This window comes from Papio anubis, chromosome 17 (assembly GCF_008728515.1).
Source record: "Papio anubis isolate 15944 chromosome 17, Panubis1.0, whole genome shotgun sequence".
Taxonomy (NCBI): Eukaryota; Metazoa; Chordata; class Mammalia; order Primates; family Cercopithecidae; genus Papio; species Papio anubis.
In genome coordinates this window covers 33,001,976-33,016,582 of record NC_044992.1, presented here as the reverse complement: position 1 = coordinate 33,016,582, position 14,607 = coordinate 33,001,976, and the positions used below count along the sequence as shown (strand labels likewise).

The 14,607-nt window shown below is 42.5% G+C and overlaps 1 protein-coding gene and 1 long non-coding RNA gene across 8 annotated transcripts in view; one reads left to right on the top strand and one right to left on the bottom strand.

The window, feature by feature from the left end:
* The window catches only part of LOC103878799, a 137,999-nt gene extending 129,964 nt beyond the window's left edge, over window positions 1–8,035 (bottom strand). For both annotated transcript variants that reach the window (XR_001896067.3, XR_639148.4), the window contains exon 1: window positions 7,775–8,035. This is a non-coding gene — a long non-coding RNA (uncharacterized LOC103878799). The remainder of the gene's footprint in view (window positions 1–7,774) is intronic.
* Window positions 8,036–8,066: 31 nt separating this feature from the next.
* Window positions 8,067–14,607, top strand: part of DHX40 (DEAH-box helicase 40) — a 45,718-nt gene continuing 39,177 nt past the window's right edge. The window contains exons 1-3 of one of the 6 annotated variants that reach the window (XM_021928249.2): window positions 8,067–8,319; window positions 9,146–9,313; window positions 12,708–12,853. In XM_021928249.2, coding sequence (XP_021783941.1) covers window positions 8,208–8,319; window positions 9,146–9,313; window positions 12,708–12,853 — 426 coding nt within the window. In that variant the 5' untranslated portion in view covers window positions 8,067–8,207. Of the gene's footprint in view, window positions 8,337–9,145; window positions 9,314–12,707; window positions 12,854–14,607 lie in introns of all 6 variants that reach the window. The other 5 variants (XM_021928250.1, XM_021928252.2, XM_021928251.2 and 2 more) reach the window with 5 other exon arrangements.

Below are 14,607 nucleotides of genomic sequence, written 5' to 3'. Positions count from 1 at the left end.
TTTTTGAGATGGAGTCTCGCACTGTCGCCCAGCTGGAGTGTAGTGCTGAGATCTGGGGGCATTGCAACCTCCGCCTCTGGGGTTCAAGGGATTCTCGTGCTTCAGCCTCCCGAGTAGCTGGGATTACAGGCGTGTGACACATGCCCAGCTAATTTTTGCATTTCTTGTTTTTTTTTTTTTGAGACGGAGTCTCGCCCTGTCGCCCAGGCTGGAGTGCTGTGGCCGGATCTCAGCTCACTGCAAGCTCCGCCTCCTGGGTTTACGCCATTCTCCTGCCTTAGCCTCCCGAGTAGCTGGCACTACAGGCGCCCGCCACCTCGCCCGGCTAGTTTTTTGTATTTTTTATTAGACAGGGTTTCACCGTGTTAGCCAGGATGGTCTCGATCTTCTGACCTCGTGATCCGCCCGTCTCGGCCTCCCAAAGTGCTGGGATTACAGGCTTGAGCCACGGCGCCCGGTCTAATTTTTGTATTTCTTTAGTAAAGATGGGGTTTCACCATATTGGTCAGGCTGGTTTGGAACACCTGACCTCAGATGATCTATCTGCCTCAGCCTCCCAAAGTGGTGCTGGGATTATAAGCACCAACCACCGCTGCTGGTCTTTCCTCAGATTTTAATGGTAATACTTGACAGAGCAGGAATATCGCCATCTTGGACAAGCACTGCCATTCTAAAGTTCCCCTTGATCAAAAACCGCCTAAATCCAAAAGACATCAGCCTAATGGCTTAAGGTCAGCATGACCATAAACCACAAATGACATCTCTGACCAGAAACATTCCAACCATAAGATAAACCCCTCCCTGACTGGAGAGATGTCAGCCCCAAGATAACCTTCCCTCCAACCAGAGACATTCCAACCCCGCAATAAACTTCTCCCCCACACAGAAATATTCCAAGCCTGTGATAAGTTCTCTAGCCCTGAACTCTTAAATACTCTTAGTCTGTAAGAGAGTGCCCCTGACTGACATTGGCCAAAAACCCCTCTCAGGTATATTCTCTAAAATAAACCTGTCTTTGACTGTTGAGCGCTTTTCATGTTTCCTTCCTCTTTCTTTAACTCTTACAATACTTAAATATATAAGTTCCTTTTTTTCTGCTATGAAAAAATTATATCATAACTGAGAAATCAATAAGGATAATAAAAATTAAGATATAAAAATGAGGCCAGGTGTGGTGGCTCACACCTGTAATCCCAGCACTTTGGGAGGCTGAGGCAGATAGATCACTTGAGGTCAAGAGTTCCAGACCAGCCTGGCCAATATGGCAAAACCCTGTGTCTACAAAAAATACAAAAATTAGCCAGGTGTGGTGGCGTGTGCCTGTAGTCCCAGTTACTCGGGAGGCTGAGGCAGGAGAATCGCTTGAACCTGGGAGGTGGAGGTTGCAGTGAGCTGAGATCTCACCACTGCACTCCAGCCTGGGTGACACAGTGAGACTCCATCTCAAAAAATAAATAAATATAAAATGGAAAGCATTTGCAATACAAAATCTGTGTGCCTTAAGGTAAGTCCTACTAAAGACAAGCAATAAATGTTTGGTTATGTTTCAATTGGTTTCACTTTTTGATTTTATGAGTTAAATGTCAATGAAAGATTTTTTTCAGATAAATAGTACTGTTTCATTTTTCTTTTAAATAATGTTGATGCTGAAATTTCTCAAATAAACCCAGCTTGCCACCTTCAGGCCATTGAAAGATTTACAGAGACCATAGTCAGAACACTAATACTGCATCTTTCTCAATAATCCATAATTAATAATATCTTGATCGCTCTATTGTGCCTTTGTCAAATGCACTCTATCTAGAATCTTTCCCTAGCATTTACTGGAATCTTCCCAACTTTCAAAGCTCAGTTCAAATGTCACTAACTCCTAGAAGGCTTCACTGATCACTCTAGCCAGTTTTTCCTCCTCTAAATATGTTATCTCCTTGATTACGTGTAATGTCATTGAAGGTAATAACCATGTCCTACACATATTTTATGCCTCTGCGTAGCTACTAAAAAGGGTGCATATAAGAATTGCGCATTTTAGCTGGGCGCGGTGGCTCATGCCTGTAATCGCAGCACTTTGGGAGGCCGAGGTGGTTGGATCACCTGAGGTCAGGAGTTCGAGACCAGCACGGCCAACATGGTGAAACCCCGTCTCTACTAAAAATACAAAAATTAGCCAGGCATGGTAGCAGGCGCCTGTAATCCCAGCTACTCAGGAGGTTGAGGCAGGAGAATTGCCTGAACCTGGGAGGCAGAGGTTGCAGGGAGCTGAGATCGCGCCATTGCACTCCATCCTAGCTGACAAGAGTGAGACGTTATCTCAAAAAAAAAAAAAAAAAGAATTGTGCATTATAATATATACTGAATGAACACATGAATGAATAGGAAGCTAGAGTAAACATTGAGCTTTCACTTGGAAGAGGCCCTATTTTACTAGTAAATTAATGGGAATTCTACACATGTATTAAAGATTATATGCGTAATTTTCATTGACAACTAGCAGTGTCTCAATCTCTATTAAGCTCTCAAACAGTATTGTTGATGAATGATTTAATTACTATTTGGTGACTGGCTCTGTGATAACTACTCAAATCTTAATATCTAGACACTTAAAGAGAAGAAGGTGTGATTATATCTTTTACTTTTTTTTTTTTTGAGACAGTCTCACTCTGTCGCCCAGGCTGGAGTGCAGTGGCACAATCTCGGCTCACTGCAACCTCTGCCTCCTGGGTTCAAGCGATTTTTGTGCCTCAGCCTCCTGTGTTAGCTGGGATCACTGGCGAGTACCACCACGGCCGGCTAACTTTTGTATTTTTTTGTAGAGATGGGGTTTTACCATGTTGGCCAGGCTGGTCTTGAACTCCTGACCTCAGGAGATCTGCCTGCCTTGGCCTCCTAAAGGGCTGGGGTTACAGGTGTGAGCTATCACACCTGGCTGATATTTTTTACTTTTGGACTGAAAGTTAGATATTTCTCTGTTTTATGATATGGCCATACCATCTAATTATTTTCCTCCAAACCCCCAAGTTGCTAATATACTATAAGCTTGTTAATAAAATATGTAACTGTGGTATGTAGTCCACCACTATATGACTCAGAAAAATTCCCAAATTTTTTGTCTAGTTCCACCTAGTTTAGGGCTTGAGGTTTTCTTTCACGTTTACTTTCTCTCTAGAATGAAGTTCCCCTCCCTCTCTTTCAAGGTCTACATGTATCCAGGACTACTAGATGAAAAACTGCTCATAGATGTTTGTTTCTGATTTATTTTTAATTGGGAAGGGAATGGTCCACACTTGAGAATGGTTTATCTTCTTGAATTCCTTCCATTAGAACTTTTCTTTCTTTCTTTTTTCTTTTACTTTTTTCTGAAACAGGGTCTCACTCTGTCACCCAGGCTGGTATGCAATGGCACCATCACGGTTCACTGCAGTCTTGTCCTACTGGGCTCAAGTGATCCTCCTGCCTCAGCCTCCCAAGTAGCTGGGAATACCGGCATGCACCTCCAAGCCTGGCTAATTTTTGTATTTTTTGTAGAGATGAGTCTTGAGATGGGGTCTCACTATGTTGCACAGGCTGGTCTCAAACTCCTGGTCTCAAGCAATCCACCTGCCTTGGCCTCCCAACGTGTTGGGATTACAGGCATGAACCTGTAATCATGAACCTGGCCCCATTAGAACTTTCTAACAAAAGATGATCTTTCTCCTGCCCCCTAGGAGGGCTGTTTATCTCTTCTGTCAGTCCTTCCTTTCTCATATCCTCCCCACTCTCTGCCCTCTGCCTAGGCCCAGTCTTATCCATCAGAGAGAGGAAGTAATCAGTAATTTGAGCATGCACAGAAGGCTCTGGTTTGGGACCTCAGGTCAAGAGTCTTTGGATTTTTGTTTCTGCTTTGTTGAGGGCTGAAGAGGAAGATAGGCCTATGGGTTACCAGTGAGATAGAAAAAGGGGAGGAAAATACAGAAAAACAATCAGATTCACATTTGGATACAAATCCACCACAAATGCAAGTTTATAATACCTATCTGGACTAAAAGTTTGTTCTGTCTCCTCCAGTCCTATATCCTTCCTCAAAATGTGAACTTGGTATTTCTCCCTCATCGGTATCTCTGTTTCAACTCTCCTGAACACATCTTCTCCTTGTACCCCAATACTTTCATTGACCAAGTCTTTTCTTAATCATCACATATGCAGTAGTAGCAGCATCTTTTTCCAGCTATTCTTTTCTCTCCCTTTCATTTACCCTAGTTGATTCTAACCAGCCATCCCCAAGTGTATTAGGTACATTTTCAGTTTACTCTCGAATTCTCATTTACTCACAATCTGGCTTCTGTCTGCTTCTCTTTACCAAGACAAGTCTTGTTTTGGTCTAATTAATGAGTTCTTAAGAAATCCATGTAGTTTGATACCATTGCTCACTCCTGTGAACAATTAGGTTCTGTTATTAATTAGGTTTGTACATATCACCATTTTTCTAGCATTTTAAACTTTCTGGTTGTGACTGTAATAATATATCTTTGATAATTTTCCTTTCTTGTGTGGGTTTTACTTACTCCTTTTAACCATCACAACAGTGGTCCTATACTTTCTTTCCTGAAGATGATTTAAACATTTTCTTCCATTTTTGTAAATCTTTAATATTGAGCCTCTTTCCTGTCTCTTTTGCATGCTCTGAAACAGGTTGCTTGGATTGTAGAATATTTTGAAAGACTGCTTATGAAGCAATAGCAGCAGGGGGCAATTCAGACTTCTCACACTTCTTTAAATACCAGTTCTTTCAGGTGTCTTTTTTGTTTGTTTGTTTGTTTTTGTTTTCTGAGACAGAGTCTTACTCTGTTGCCCAGGCTGGAGTGCAGTGGTGAGATCTTGGCTCACTGCAACCTCCACCTCCTGGGTTCAAGTGATTCTCCTCCGTCAGCCTCCTGAGTAGCTGGGATTACAGGTGGCTGTTACCATCCTAGGCTAATTTTTTTGTATTTTTAGTAGAGATGGGGTTTCACCATATTGGCCAGGCTGGTCTCAAACTCCCGACCTCAGGTGATCTGGCCACCTCGGTCTCCCAAAGTCCTGGGATAACAGACCTGGCCTCAGGTTTTTAATGTAACCCAAAGAAAAGAAATAGATTCAATGTCGTTGGGGACACTGACCTTTCTTCCCAGATTCAACCCATGTATTTTCTATTTTTACTCTGTACTTGAGTTTTGCTTGTCATTGTAATTTGTAAACTCACTGAGTAGGAAATAATTGTTGGTCTTCTAATTTAGAATAGCCCCAAGCACATGGTTATTAATGGTAACATGCTTTAAATGTCCTTGGTTATAAAATGAACAATGTTAAACATCACTTGAATTTTTTGCTTTTATTTTTCTTCATTTTTGGCTTGCAGGTTTTATATTGTATACTCTCAGTAGGTGGTTCTCATACAAGAATGGGGTCAGTTCTATCAGAGTTACAAACATTGGAAGAAGATACATTATTTTGGCACCAAGATCTAAATAGTTCCATCTCCCAATGCAGTTTAGTGGTTATTAGTGTGACTTTGAATCTTGGCCCTCTTAGTTCGTTTGTCACCACAGGCAAGTTTCTAACACAAAAATTAGGGATAGTAATAACCTAATTCTGTGAGTTTTTGTGAAAAATAAAGGAAATAATTTACAGTTGAAACCTGAACAAGGTGGGGGTAGGGGCACGAACCTTTTGCACTGTCAAAATCTGCATATAACTTTTTTTTTTTTTTTTCTTGGAGACAGAGTCTCGCTGTCACCCAGGCTGGAGTGCAGTGGTGCGATCTCGGCTCACCCCAACTTCCGTCTCCCAGGTTCAAGTGGTTCTTCTGCCTCAGCCTCCCAAGTAGCTGGGACTACAGGCACACACCACCACACCTGGCTAATTTTTTTTGTATTTTTAGGAGAGATGGGGTTTCGCTATGTTGCCCAGGCTGATCTTGAATTCCTGAACTCAGGCAATCTGCCCGCCTTGGCCTCCCAAAGTGCTATGATTACAGGTGTGAACCACTGCATTGGGCCAAAATCTGTGTATTACTCAATTCCCCAGAGCTTAACTATTAATACCAACTATTGCCTGGAAGCCTTACAGATAACATAAACAATTAATACATATTTTGTATATGTATTATATACTGTATTCTTAAAATAAAACAAGCTAGATAAAATAAAATATTAAGAAAATCATAAGGAAGAGAAAATATATTTACTATCCGTTAAGTGTAAGGGGATCATCATAAAGGTTTCCATCCTGTTCAGTAGGCTGAAGAGAAGGAGGAGGAAGACAAAGGGTTGATCTTGCTATCTCCAGCTTAGCAGGTACAGAAGAAAATCTGCCTACAAGTGAACCTGTGAAGTTCAAACCTGTATTGTTCCAGGGTCAACTGTATCGGAAAGATCTGACTACTATGAGCTAAGTGGTAATCATCATTGGTCTGGAATGATGATTTTTAGAAAGTGACTTTATTATATCACTGATAGAGATGCCCTATACCAAAATACTGAGATTACCAATACCTTGCCTGTACTACAAATGTATTTTTGCCATTTTGGTTTCTGTTTCTATATTTTGAATTCTGTTTCTGTATTTTGAATTCCTAACATGATCCAGAAGGCTGGGAGATGCTCCTAATGAAAGAGAGAAACCTGGACTATTCTCCTATTTGCCAGATTGTTTCCTCTCATACCCAGGTTTTGAGATATAAAGTTGTCACAAAGTTCCAACTTATTTGGTATCATTCAAAATCTGATGAGCTTGCATTTTAAGAAGTGTTGATCAGTCCCATTTAAGAACAGTTGGTATGAGTTCACTTTATTCTACTTTATTTTTTGAGACGGAATCTCAGTCTGTTGCCCAGGCTGGAGTGCAGTGGCACGATCTTGGCTCACTGCAACCCCTGCCCCTAGGTTCAAGCGATTCTCCTGCTTCAGCCTCCCAAGTAGCTTGGATTACAGGCACGTGTTACCACACTCGGCTAATTTTCTTTTTTTTTTTTGTATTTTTAATAGAGATTGGGTTTCACCATATTGGCCAGGCTGGTCTCGAACTCCTGATCTCAAGTGATCCACCTGTCCCAGCCTCCCAAGGTGCTGGGATTACAGGCATGAGCCACCATGCACGGCCGTGACTTCACTTCAAATGAGCACAGAAAAATCTGGGGGTCCAACAGCCTTATGGCACATCTTTTGAAGCCTGGTCAGACAGTGGGGTCTTTAGGTGATGGTGAAGTGACAGTTTTGAGTTGTTTTCTTTGGTAGTAAGTGTTGGTTAATTCTCACAGCAGGAACAATTCAGGAGTCCAAGAAACAATCTTGTTCACATTGCATTGATTTTGTTACAGTTGACAATAATTTAAAAATTGGAAGGCTCTAGAACAGAAAGACCTGTCCCCAAAGTACCTTTTCTGAAAAAGTTGCCCTGCCTCAGATGTTGTGTATCTGTTGAACTTTTCAGCTACTGTGGTTTCCAAGGAATGCACCTCTATCAAAAATGAGCTGAATTCCTAAGGAAGTCAATTATTCATTCCTCCATTTCAGCAAAGTCAACAAATATTGACAGCCCACCTTGAATCACTGGGACCCTGGATGTAGTGGCGTTTACATATTCCGGCTCTTTTGGGGGGCTTTACAATCTAGCTGGGCAGAAGAGGAAACATGCAAATAAATTAAATTCAGGGTCCTGTGAGGGAAATGAACAGCCTCGGCAACCTAAGTTTTTATAATAACATAACTAAAAGCTCGGCTCCACAGCTCAGTAGCTGTGTGCCTTGGACAGGTCATACCAGATCAGGAAAGGTGAAGTGAGAATGAGTTGCCAAACGCAGCACCATGGTTCCAGCTCCAGGCAGAGGGTCACATCGTGTCAGGTGTGCGAAGACAGAATAGCCTGCGGAGACCACTGTGGCGTTGAAAAGAGGTGTGGTCGCGACCTTTGGCGCCGCAGAGGCGAAACAAGAGGGGGTCTTCCGGCCCTCAGGTATGCCTCAGCCGCCCGAGGCGAAGCGCACGTGGCAGTTGGCGGGAAATCCCTGGGGGTGGAGCCTTGGCTCGCGGCCCGGCCGCCCCGTGTCACGTCATCGAGCAGCTCCCCCTCCCTTTGCTACAAGTCGCACGCGCGGAAGTAAACACCTCTACGTCATCAGGGCGCGTCCTCGCCTTTCCCCTCCCATCTCCTCAGATCGGTGGACGTGCTCGCCTCCACTCGGGGCCAGGTCTATGTCCCGGTTTCCCGCAGTCGCGGGCAGGGCGCCAAGGCGGCAGGAGGAGGGTGAGCGGTCAAGAGACCTCCAGGAAGAGCGGCCCCCGGCTGTTTGTATCGCCGATAGAGGTGCGGTCCGCGGGACGGTACGGAAGCCAGCGGGAGTTACGGCGTGGGGGTTTTGGGGGGGATGAAAGTACGCCTTTGGCCGGCTGAGAAGAGTAGTGAGGAAGCCGTGGCGTTCTCTTGGCTTTCCAAGCCCGAGGCGAACTTTGCGTCCAATGAGCACTTTGCCTTAGAGGGGGGCGGTCCCAGATCCAAGTTGGGCGAAAACCTTACTGGGGGGCGAAAAAGTGAACCCCAACGCCCGAAATGCATTCTGTTCTTAAACAGGCTCACAAACCCTTTGTTCTCTACCCATTCATCCTCCCCCCTCCTTCGTCGGGCCGCCAGTCTGCCTTTGGGTACGGTATGAAGGGAGCCAGTTTCCAGGAGCCAGTTTCCATGGTTACCCACCACTTGGCCTTCTGGGATATCAGTCACTCTGAACAGGGACCTAACTTGAACCATGAATCAGAAGCAAACACAGGTGGCTTCTAATCCAGCTGAGAATTTTCTGCTGTGTTCCAGTTTTTGGTCTATTGTTAAATAAAATTGGGTTTTGTGCTTCTGTGTAAGTATACATGTGTATACGTTGCCTTGAGCTATACTTGCTTTGAAAAGTACTTTGAGTTACGCGTGAACAAATGCTCAAGTTGCTGAATTTCACCAAAAAGTTGTTCTGGGCTCATTAACCCTCACTTACAAATTGTACATGAGCGATTTAACTGAGAAGTCATGGATGATCCCTTCCAGCCCTAAAATTCAATATTGCCTTTCTGGTTTCAGTCCTGAGAAGTTGAGTCAGAGATATCTTTACAAGTCTTTTAATTGACTTGTTTTTCTGTTATTACAGAAGAGAAAGGATGCACGTCCCAGGAGGGAGGAACTACTCCAACTTTTCCTATTCAGAAACAAAGAAAAAAGATTATTCAAGCTGTGAGGGACAATTCATTCCTTATTGTTACTGGAAATACAGGAAGTGGTAAAACAACTCAACTTCCAAAATATCTGTATGAAGCAGGTGATTTTTTTCTGTTCTAACATTGGAAATATTTTTAAAATATCCTCTTTTTAAAGGCCAGTAGGACTTCTGTACTCCATGGTTGCCTACTATTTGCTTTATAGTCCCCCTTATCTTGGCACACCCCCTTCCCCTGTGTCTCCCTCGCTTCTTTATGGTCTATTTCAGGTTCAGGAATTAGTTGGGATGGCAGATTTTCCCATTTTTAATTACCATAATAATCTCAAATAGAATTACATCTAGATATTAATTCCATTTTATAGAATAAGGTTGTCTAGCAGTAAACTAAATCACTGGATACCGAAATAATTTTGAGAAGGAAGAGATATGTGATATCTGTTGCTGCCGTTAGTACTTCTTGGTTCTTTCTCTAGAGCATTATCAGGTAAATATTTATCCCCTGACTTTGCCAGCACAAGCCAACTAACAAATTACCTTTAAAATATGTTAAGTAAAATTAATAGGAGGCCTTTGGTTTGGACTGATCCCCCGCACTAGAGCCAACAGACCAAACCAAAATGGAGTTACTCATACTGAAGTTCCACGCCACCAAGTCTAGAAACTAAATTTTTCATCTAATCTCCTGAGAAATCAGGAGAAAGAGATAATAGCCAAATCCCCAAACAGACCAGTTTTAGCCAGCATCAAGAAATTTCCTCTGCTTTAACTTTTACAAAAAAAGTAACTTTGAAATTAGCAATCTGCTTTTTATTTTCTGTTTCTACTTTCCCTCAGCCCTTTTCTGTCTATACAATCAGCCTCCTCTGCTCAGCTCATTGGAACACTCATTCTATTTTATGAGACGATGGGTTGATGTGATTCCAGAGTTGGAATCACAAAAGCCAATTAAAAATTTTTGGTCGGGCACGGTGGCTCACCCCTGTAATCCCAGCACTTTGGGAGGCCGAGGCAGGCGGATCACGAGGACAGGAGATGGAGACCATCCTGGCTAACACAGTGAAACCCCGTCTCTACTAAAAATACAAAAAGAAAAATTAGCCGGGCGTGGTGGCTGGTGCCTGTAGTCCCAGCTACTCAGGAGGCTGAGGCAGGAGAATGGCGTGAACCCAGGAGGCAGAGCTTGCAATGAGCGGAGATCGCGCCACTGCCCTCCAGCCTGGGAGACAGAGCGAGACTCCGTCTCAAAAAAATAAAAAAAATAAAATAAAATAAAATAAAATAAAGTTTTTTAGGCTGGGCGCGGTGGCTCAAGCCTGTAATCCCAGCGCTTTGGGAGGCCAAGGTGGGTGGATCACGAGGTCAGCAGTTTGAGACCAGCCTGGCCAACATGGTGAAACCCAGTCTCTACTAAAGATACAAAAATTAGACGTGGTGGTGGGCGCCTGTAATCCCAGCTACTCGGGAGTCTGAGGCGGGAGAATTGCTTGAACCTAGGAGGCGGAGGTTGCAGTGAGCTGAGACCATGCCATTGCACTCCAGTCTGGGAGACAGAGTGAGAGTCTGTGTCAAAAAAAAAAATTAAATTTGTTGTAATTTTGTCTTTTGACAAGTGTCTTTCAGTATGACAGAACTTTCTGTTGTAAGGTTTGTAAAGAACAGTATTATATTGGATATGATTTGCCTTAAAAAAGAAATATATTATTCTAATGCTTCAAATCTAAGGTGCCATCTATTAAGATATATCACTATTTTATATGCAGTAATCCCCTCTTATCCTTGGGAGATGCCTTCTAAGACCACTCAATGCCTGAAACTGCCAATAATGCCAAACCCTGCATATACTATGTTTTTTCCTGTACATACATACATACCTATGATAAAGTTTAGTTTATAAATTAGGCACAGTAAGAGATTAACAACAACCACAATAAAATAGAACAGTTACGACAGTATACTGTAGTAAAAGTTCTGTGAGTGTGGTCTCTCTCTGTCTCTCAAAGTACTGTAATTTTGGATCTCCATTAACTGTAGGTAACTGAAACATTGGAAAGCAAAACCAAGGGTAAAGAGGGACTACTGTATTAGTAAGAATGGAAACACGCCATCAATTTTAAGATGCAGCTCCATTCCCAAAGATATTAAAATGCTATATGGAAGGTGTATAGCTATAGATATAGATATAGATTTTTTTTTGAGATGAGATCTTACTGTGTTGCCCAGGCTGGTCTCAAACTCATGAGTTCAAGCAGTCCTCCTACCTCAACCTCCTGAGTAGCCAGGGTCCTGAGTAGCTGGGATTATAGGTATGTACCACTGCTCCCAGCAGAAAGGTGGCATATTTAAATCCAGTTTTAGGCCGGACATGGTGGCTCATGCCTGTATTCCCAGCACATTGGGAGGCTGAGGCAGGTGGATCACTTGAGGTCAGGAGTTCAAGACCAGCCTGGCCAACATGGTGAAACCCCATCTCTACTAAAAATACAAAATCAGCTGGGTGTGGTGGCTTGCGCCTGTAATCCCAGTTACTCAGGAGGCTGATGCAGGAGAATTGCTTGAACCCAGGAGGTAGGGGTTGCAGTGAGCCGAGATTGTGCCACTGCACTCCCGCGTGGACAACAGAGCGAGACTCTATCTAATAAATAAATAAATAAATCCAGTTTTGTGGCAAAGGTAAATTTATTTTGGGAAGTGTGTGGAATTTTATGAATTCCTATGTGTCAAAATTCTTGGCTTACCTTTAGAGTAGATTTTTAGACAGAAAAAACAAAACCAAACAAAGCCTGAAATCTAATTTAAAAAATGTATTTTTTACAAAAAAAAAAGGCGTGGTGGCGTGCGCCTGTAATCCTAGCTGCTCAGGAGGCTGAGGCAGGAGAATTGCTTGAATCCGGGAGGTGAAAGTTGCAGCGAGCCGAGATTGCACCACTGCACTCCAGCCTGGACGACAGAGCAAGACTCCGTCTTTTTTTTTTTTTTTGGCGGGGCGTGGTGGCTCACGCCTATAATCCCAGCACTTTGGGAGGCAGAGGCAGGTGGATCACCTGAGGTCAGGAGTACGAGACCAGTCTGACCAACATGGAGAAACCTTGTCTCTACTAAAAATACAAAATTAGCCAGGCATGGTGGCGCAAGCCTGTTATCCCAGCTACTTGGGAGGCTGAGGCAGGAGAATCGTTTGAACCTGGTATGTGGAAGTTGTGGTGAGCTGAGATCGCACCATTGCACTACAGCCTAGGCAACAAGAGTGAAACTCCGTCTCAAAAAAAAAAAAATACATACATATATATATATTTTTTGAGTGGTTACTAATATGTATTATTTTAAATTAATATTTAAATTTTCATAGTGCAGACGTAGCAATGTGTTTTTAATTTGCAGGATATTCTTTTGGAAACATTCAAGCAGTTTTGTATTCATTGGCCAAAAACAATTTAGCTCTAATAGGAAGACAATTGCTAACATTGTTGTATTTCTTTATCTCTGGTTTTGATAGGGTTTTCACAACATGGTATGATTGGTGTAACTCAACCACGAAAAGTAGCTGCTATATCAGTTGCTCAGAGAGTAGCTGAAGAAATGAAATGCACTTTGGGATCCAAAGTAGGATACCAAGTTCGTTTTGATGATTGCAGCTCTAAGGTACAAAAGTCTTGTTGGTATTTGTTTCTTTTCTTTTTTGGGACACGGCCTCGCTCTGTCGCCCAGTCTGGAGTGCGTGGCACAATCATGGCTCTCTGTAACCTCTACCCTTCTGGGCTCAAGTCACCTCCTACCTCAGCTCCTTGAGTAGCTGGGACTACAGGAGCATGCCACCATGCCCAGCTAATACTATAAACTTAATGGAAAGAGTGGAGAGAGTTCTGAAAGATTTTTAATTTCAAAGTTCAATATATATTTTAAATAATTTATTTTTGTCGTTCATTGTTAATGCTTTAGCTTTCAAGTGTCTGATATTCATTCCATTTTCTCCTTCCTTAGTTTATAAATGACAGTTTATTTTCTTAGGATTCTCTTATTTATGTTTTTTAACTGTAAGGTTTCTTGACATATAGATTTTTAAAATGCTTTATTGTAATAAAATATATATAACTTAAAATTGACCATTTTACCATTTTGATATACAATTCAGTGCCATTAAGTATGTTCACAATGGGCTGGGTGCGGTGGCTCACTCCTGTAATCCCAACACTTTGGGGTCCAAGGCCAGTGGATCACCTGAGGTCGGGAGTTCAAGACCTGCCTGATCAACATGGAGAAACCCTGTCTCTGCTAAAAATACAGAATTAGCCAGGCATGGTGGTGCATGCCTGTAATCCCAGCTACTCAGGAGGCTGAGGCAGGAGAATGGCTTGAACCTGGGAGGTGGAGGTTGCGGTGAGCTGAGATCGCACCACTGCACTCCAGCCTGGGCAACAAGAGCAAAACTCCATCTCAAAAAAAAAAAAAAATGTGTTCACAATGTTGGGTAACCATCACCATTTCTACTTTCAGAACTTTTTTTTATCATCCCAAACAGAAACTCTTATCTGTTAAACAATAGATTAAAACCCCCATTTCTCCCTCCCCCTAGCCTCTGGTAACTTTTTTTTTTTTGAGACAGAGTCTCACAGTGTTGCCTGGGTTGGAGTGCAGTGGCGCGACCTCCACTCCCTGCAACCCCCGCCTCCCGGGTTCTAGTGATTCTCCTGCCTCAGCCTCCCAAGTAGCTGGGATTACAGGCTCCTACCACCATACCCAGATAATTTTTTGTATTTTTAGTAGAGATGTGGTTGGTCTCAAATTCCTGACCTCGTGATCCACCCCCCTCAACCTCCCAAAGTGCTGGGATTACAGGGTGAACCACCGTGCCCTGCTGTAACTTCTATTCTACTTTCTCTATCTACAAATTTGCCTACTGTGGGTACCTCATACAAGTGGAATCACACAGTATTTTGTACTTTGTGTCTCTCTTATTTCGCTGATTATGTTTTCAGTTTCATTTATTTTGTGTGTTTGTATTCTTGAAGTCAGTGGAAAGCTGAGTTAACAAAATCAATCAATTAACAAAATCAGCAAGTGTTAAGCATCTTCTATATTCATGGCACCAACAAATTTAAGATTTTCTTTTTAATAGTGAATATTATAATTTATATTCCTTGCGAATTTCTTAATCCTGTCCCAGCTACAAAACAATCCCTGGTTTACATATGTTCCCTAATAGGAATGGCCATCAAATATGGCACAAATTGACCCCCAAAAATACTATCTTTGCCTTCCTAGTGGTCACTGTTTTTTCTTTCTTCCTTCCCTTGTTTTATGGATGTCATTGCTGTTATTCCTAGCCTTTGGACCTTTTACTCACCCTGTTTTAATGCTTGTTGAGTAACACATTTTTATTTGGAGATAGTGTCTTG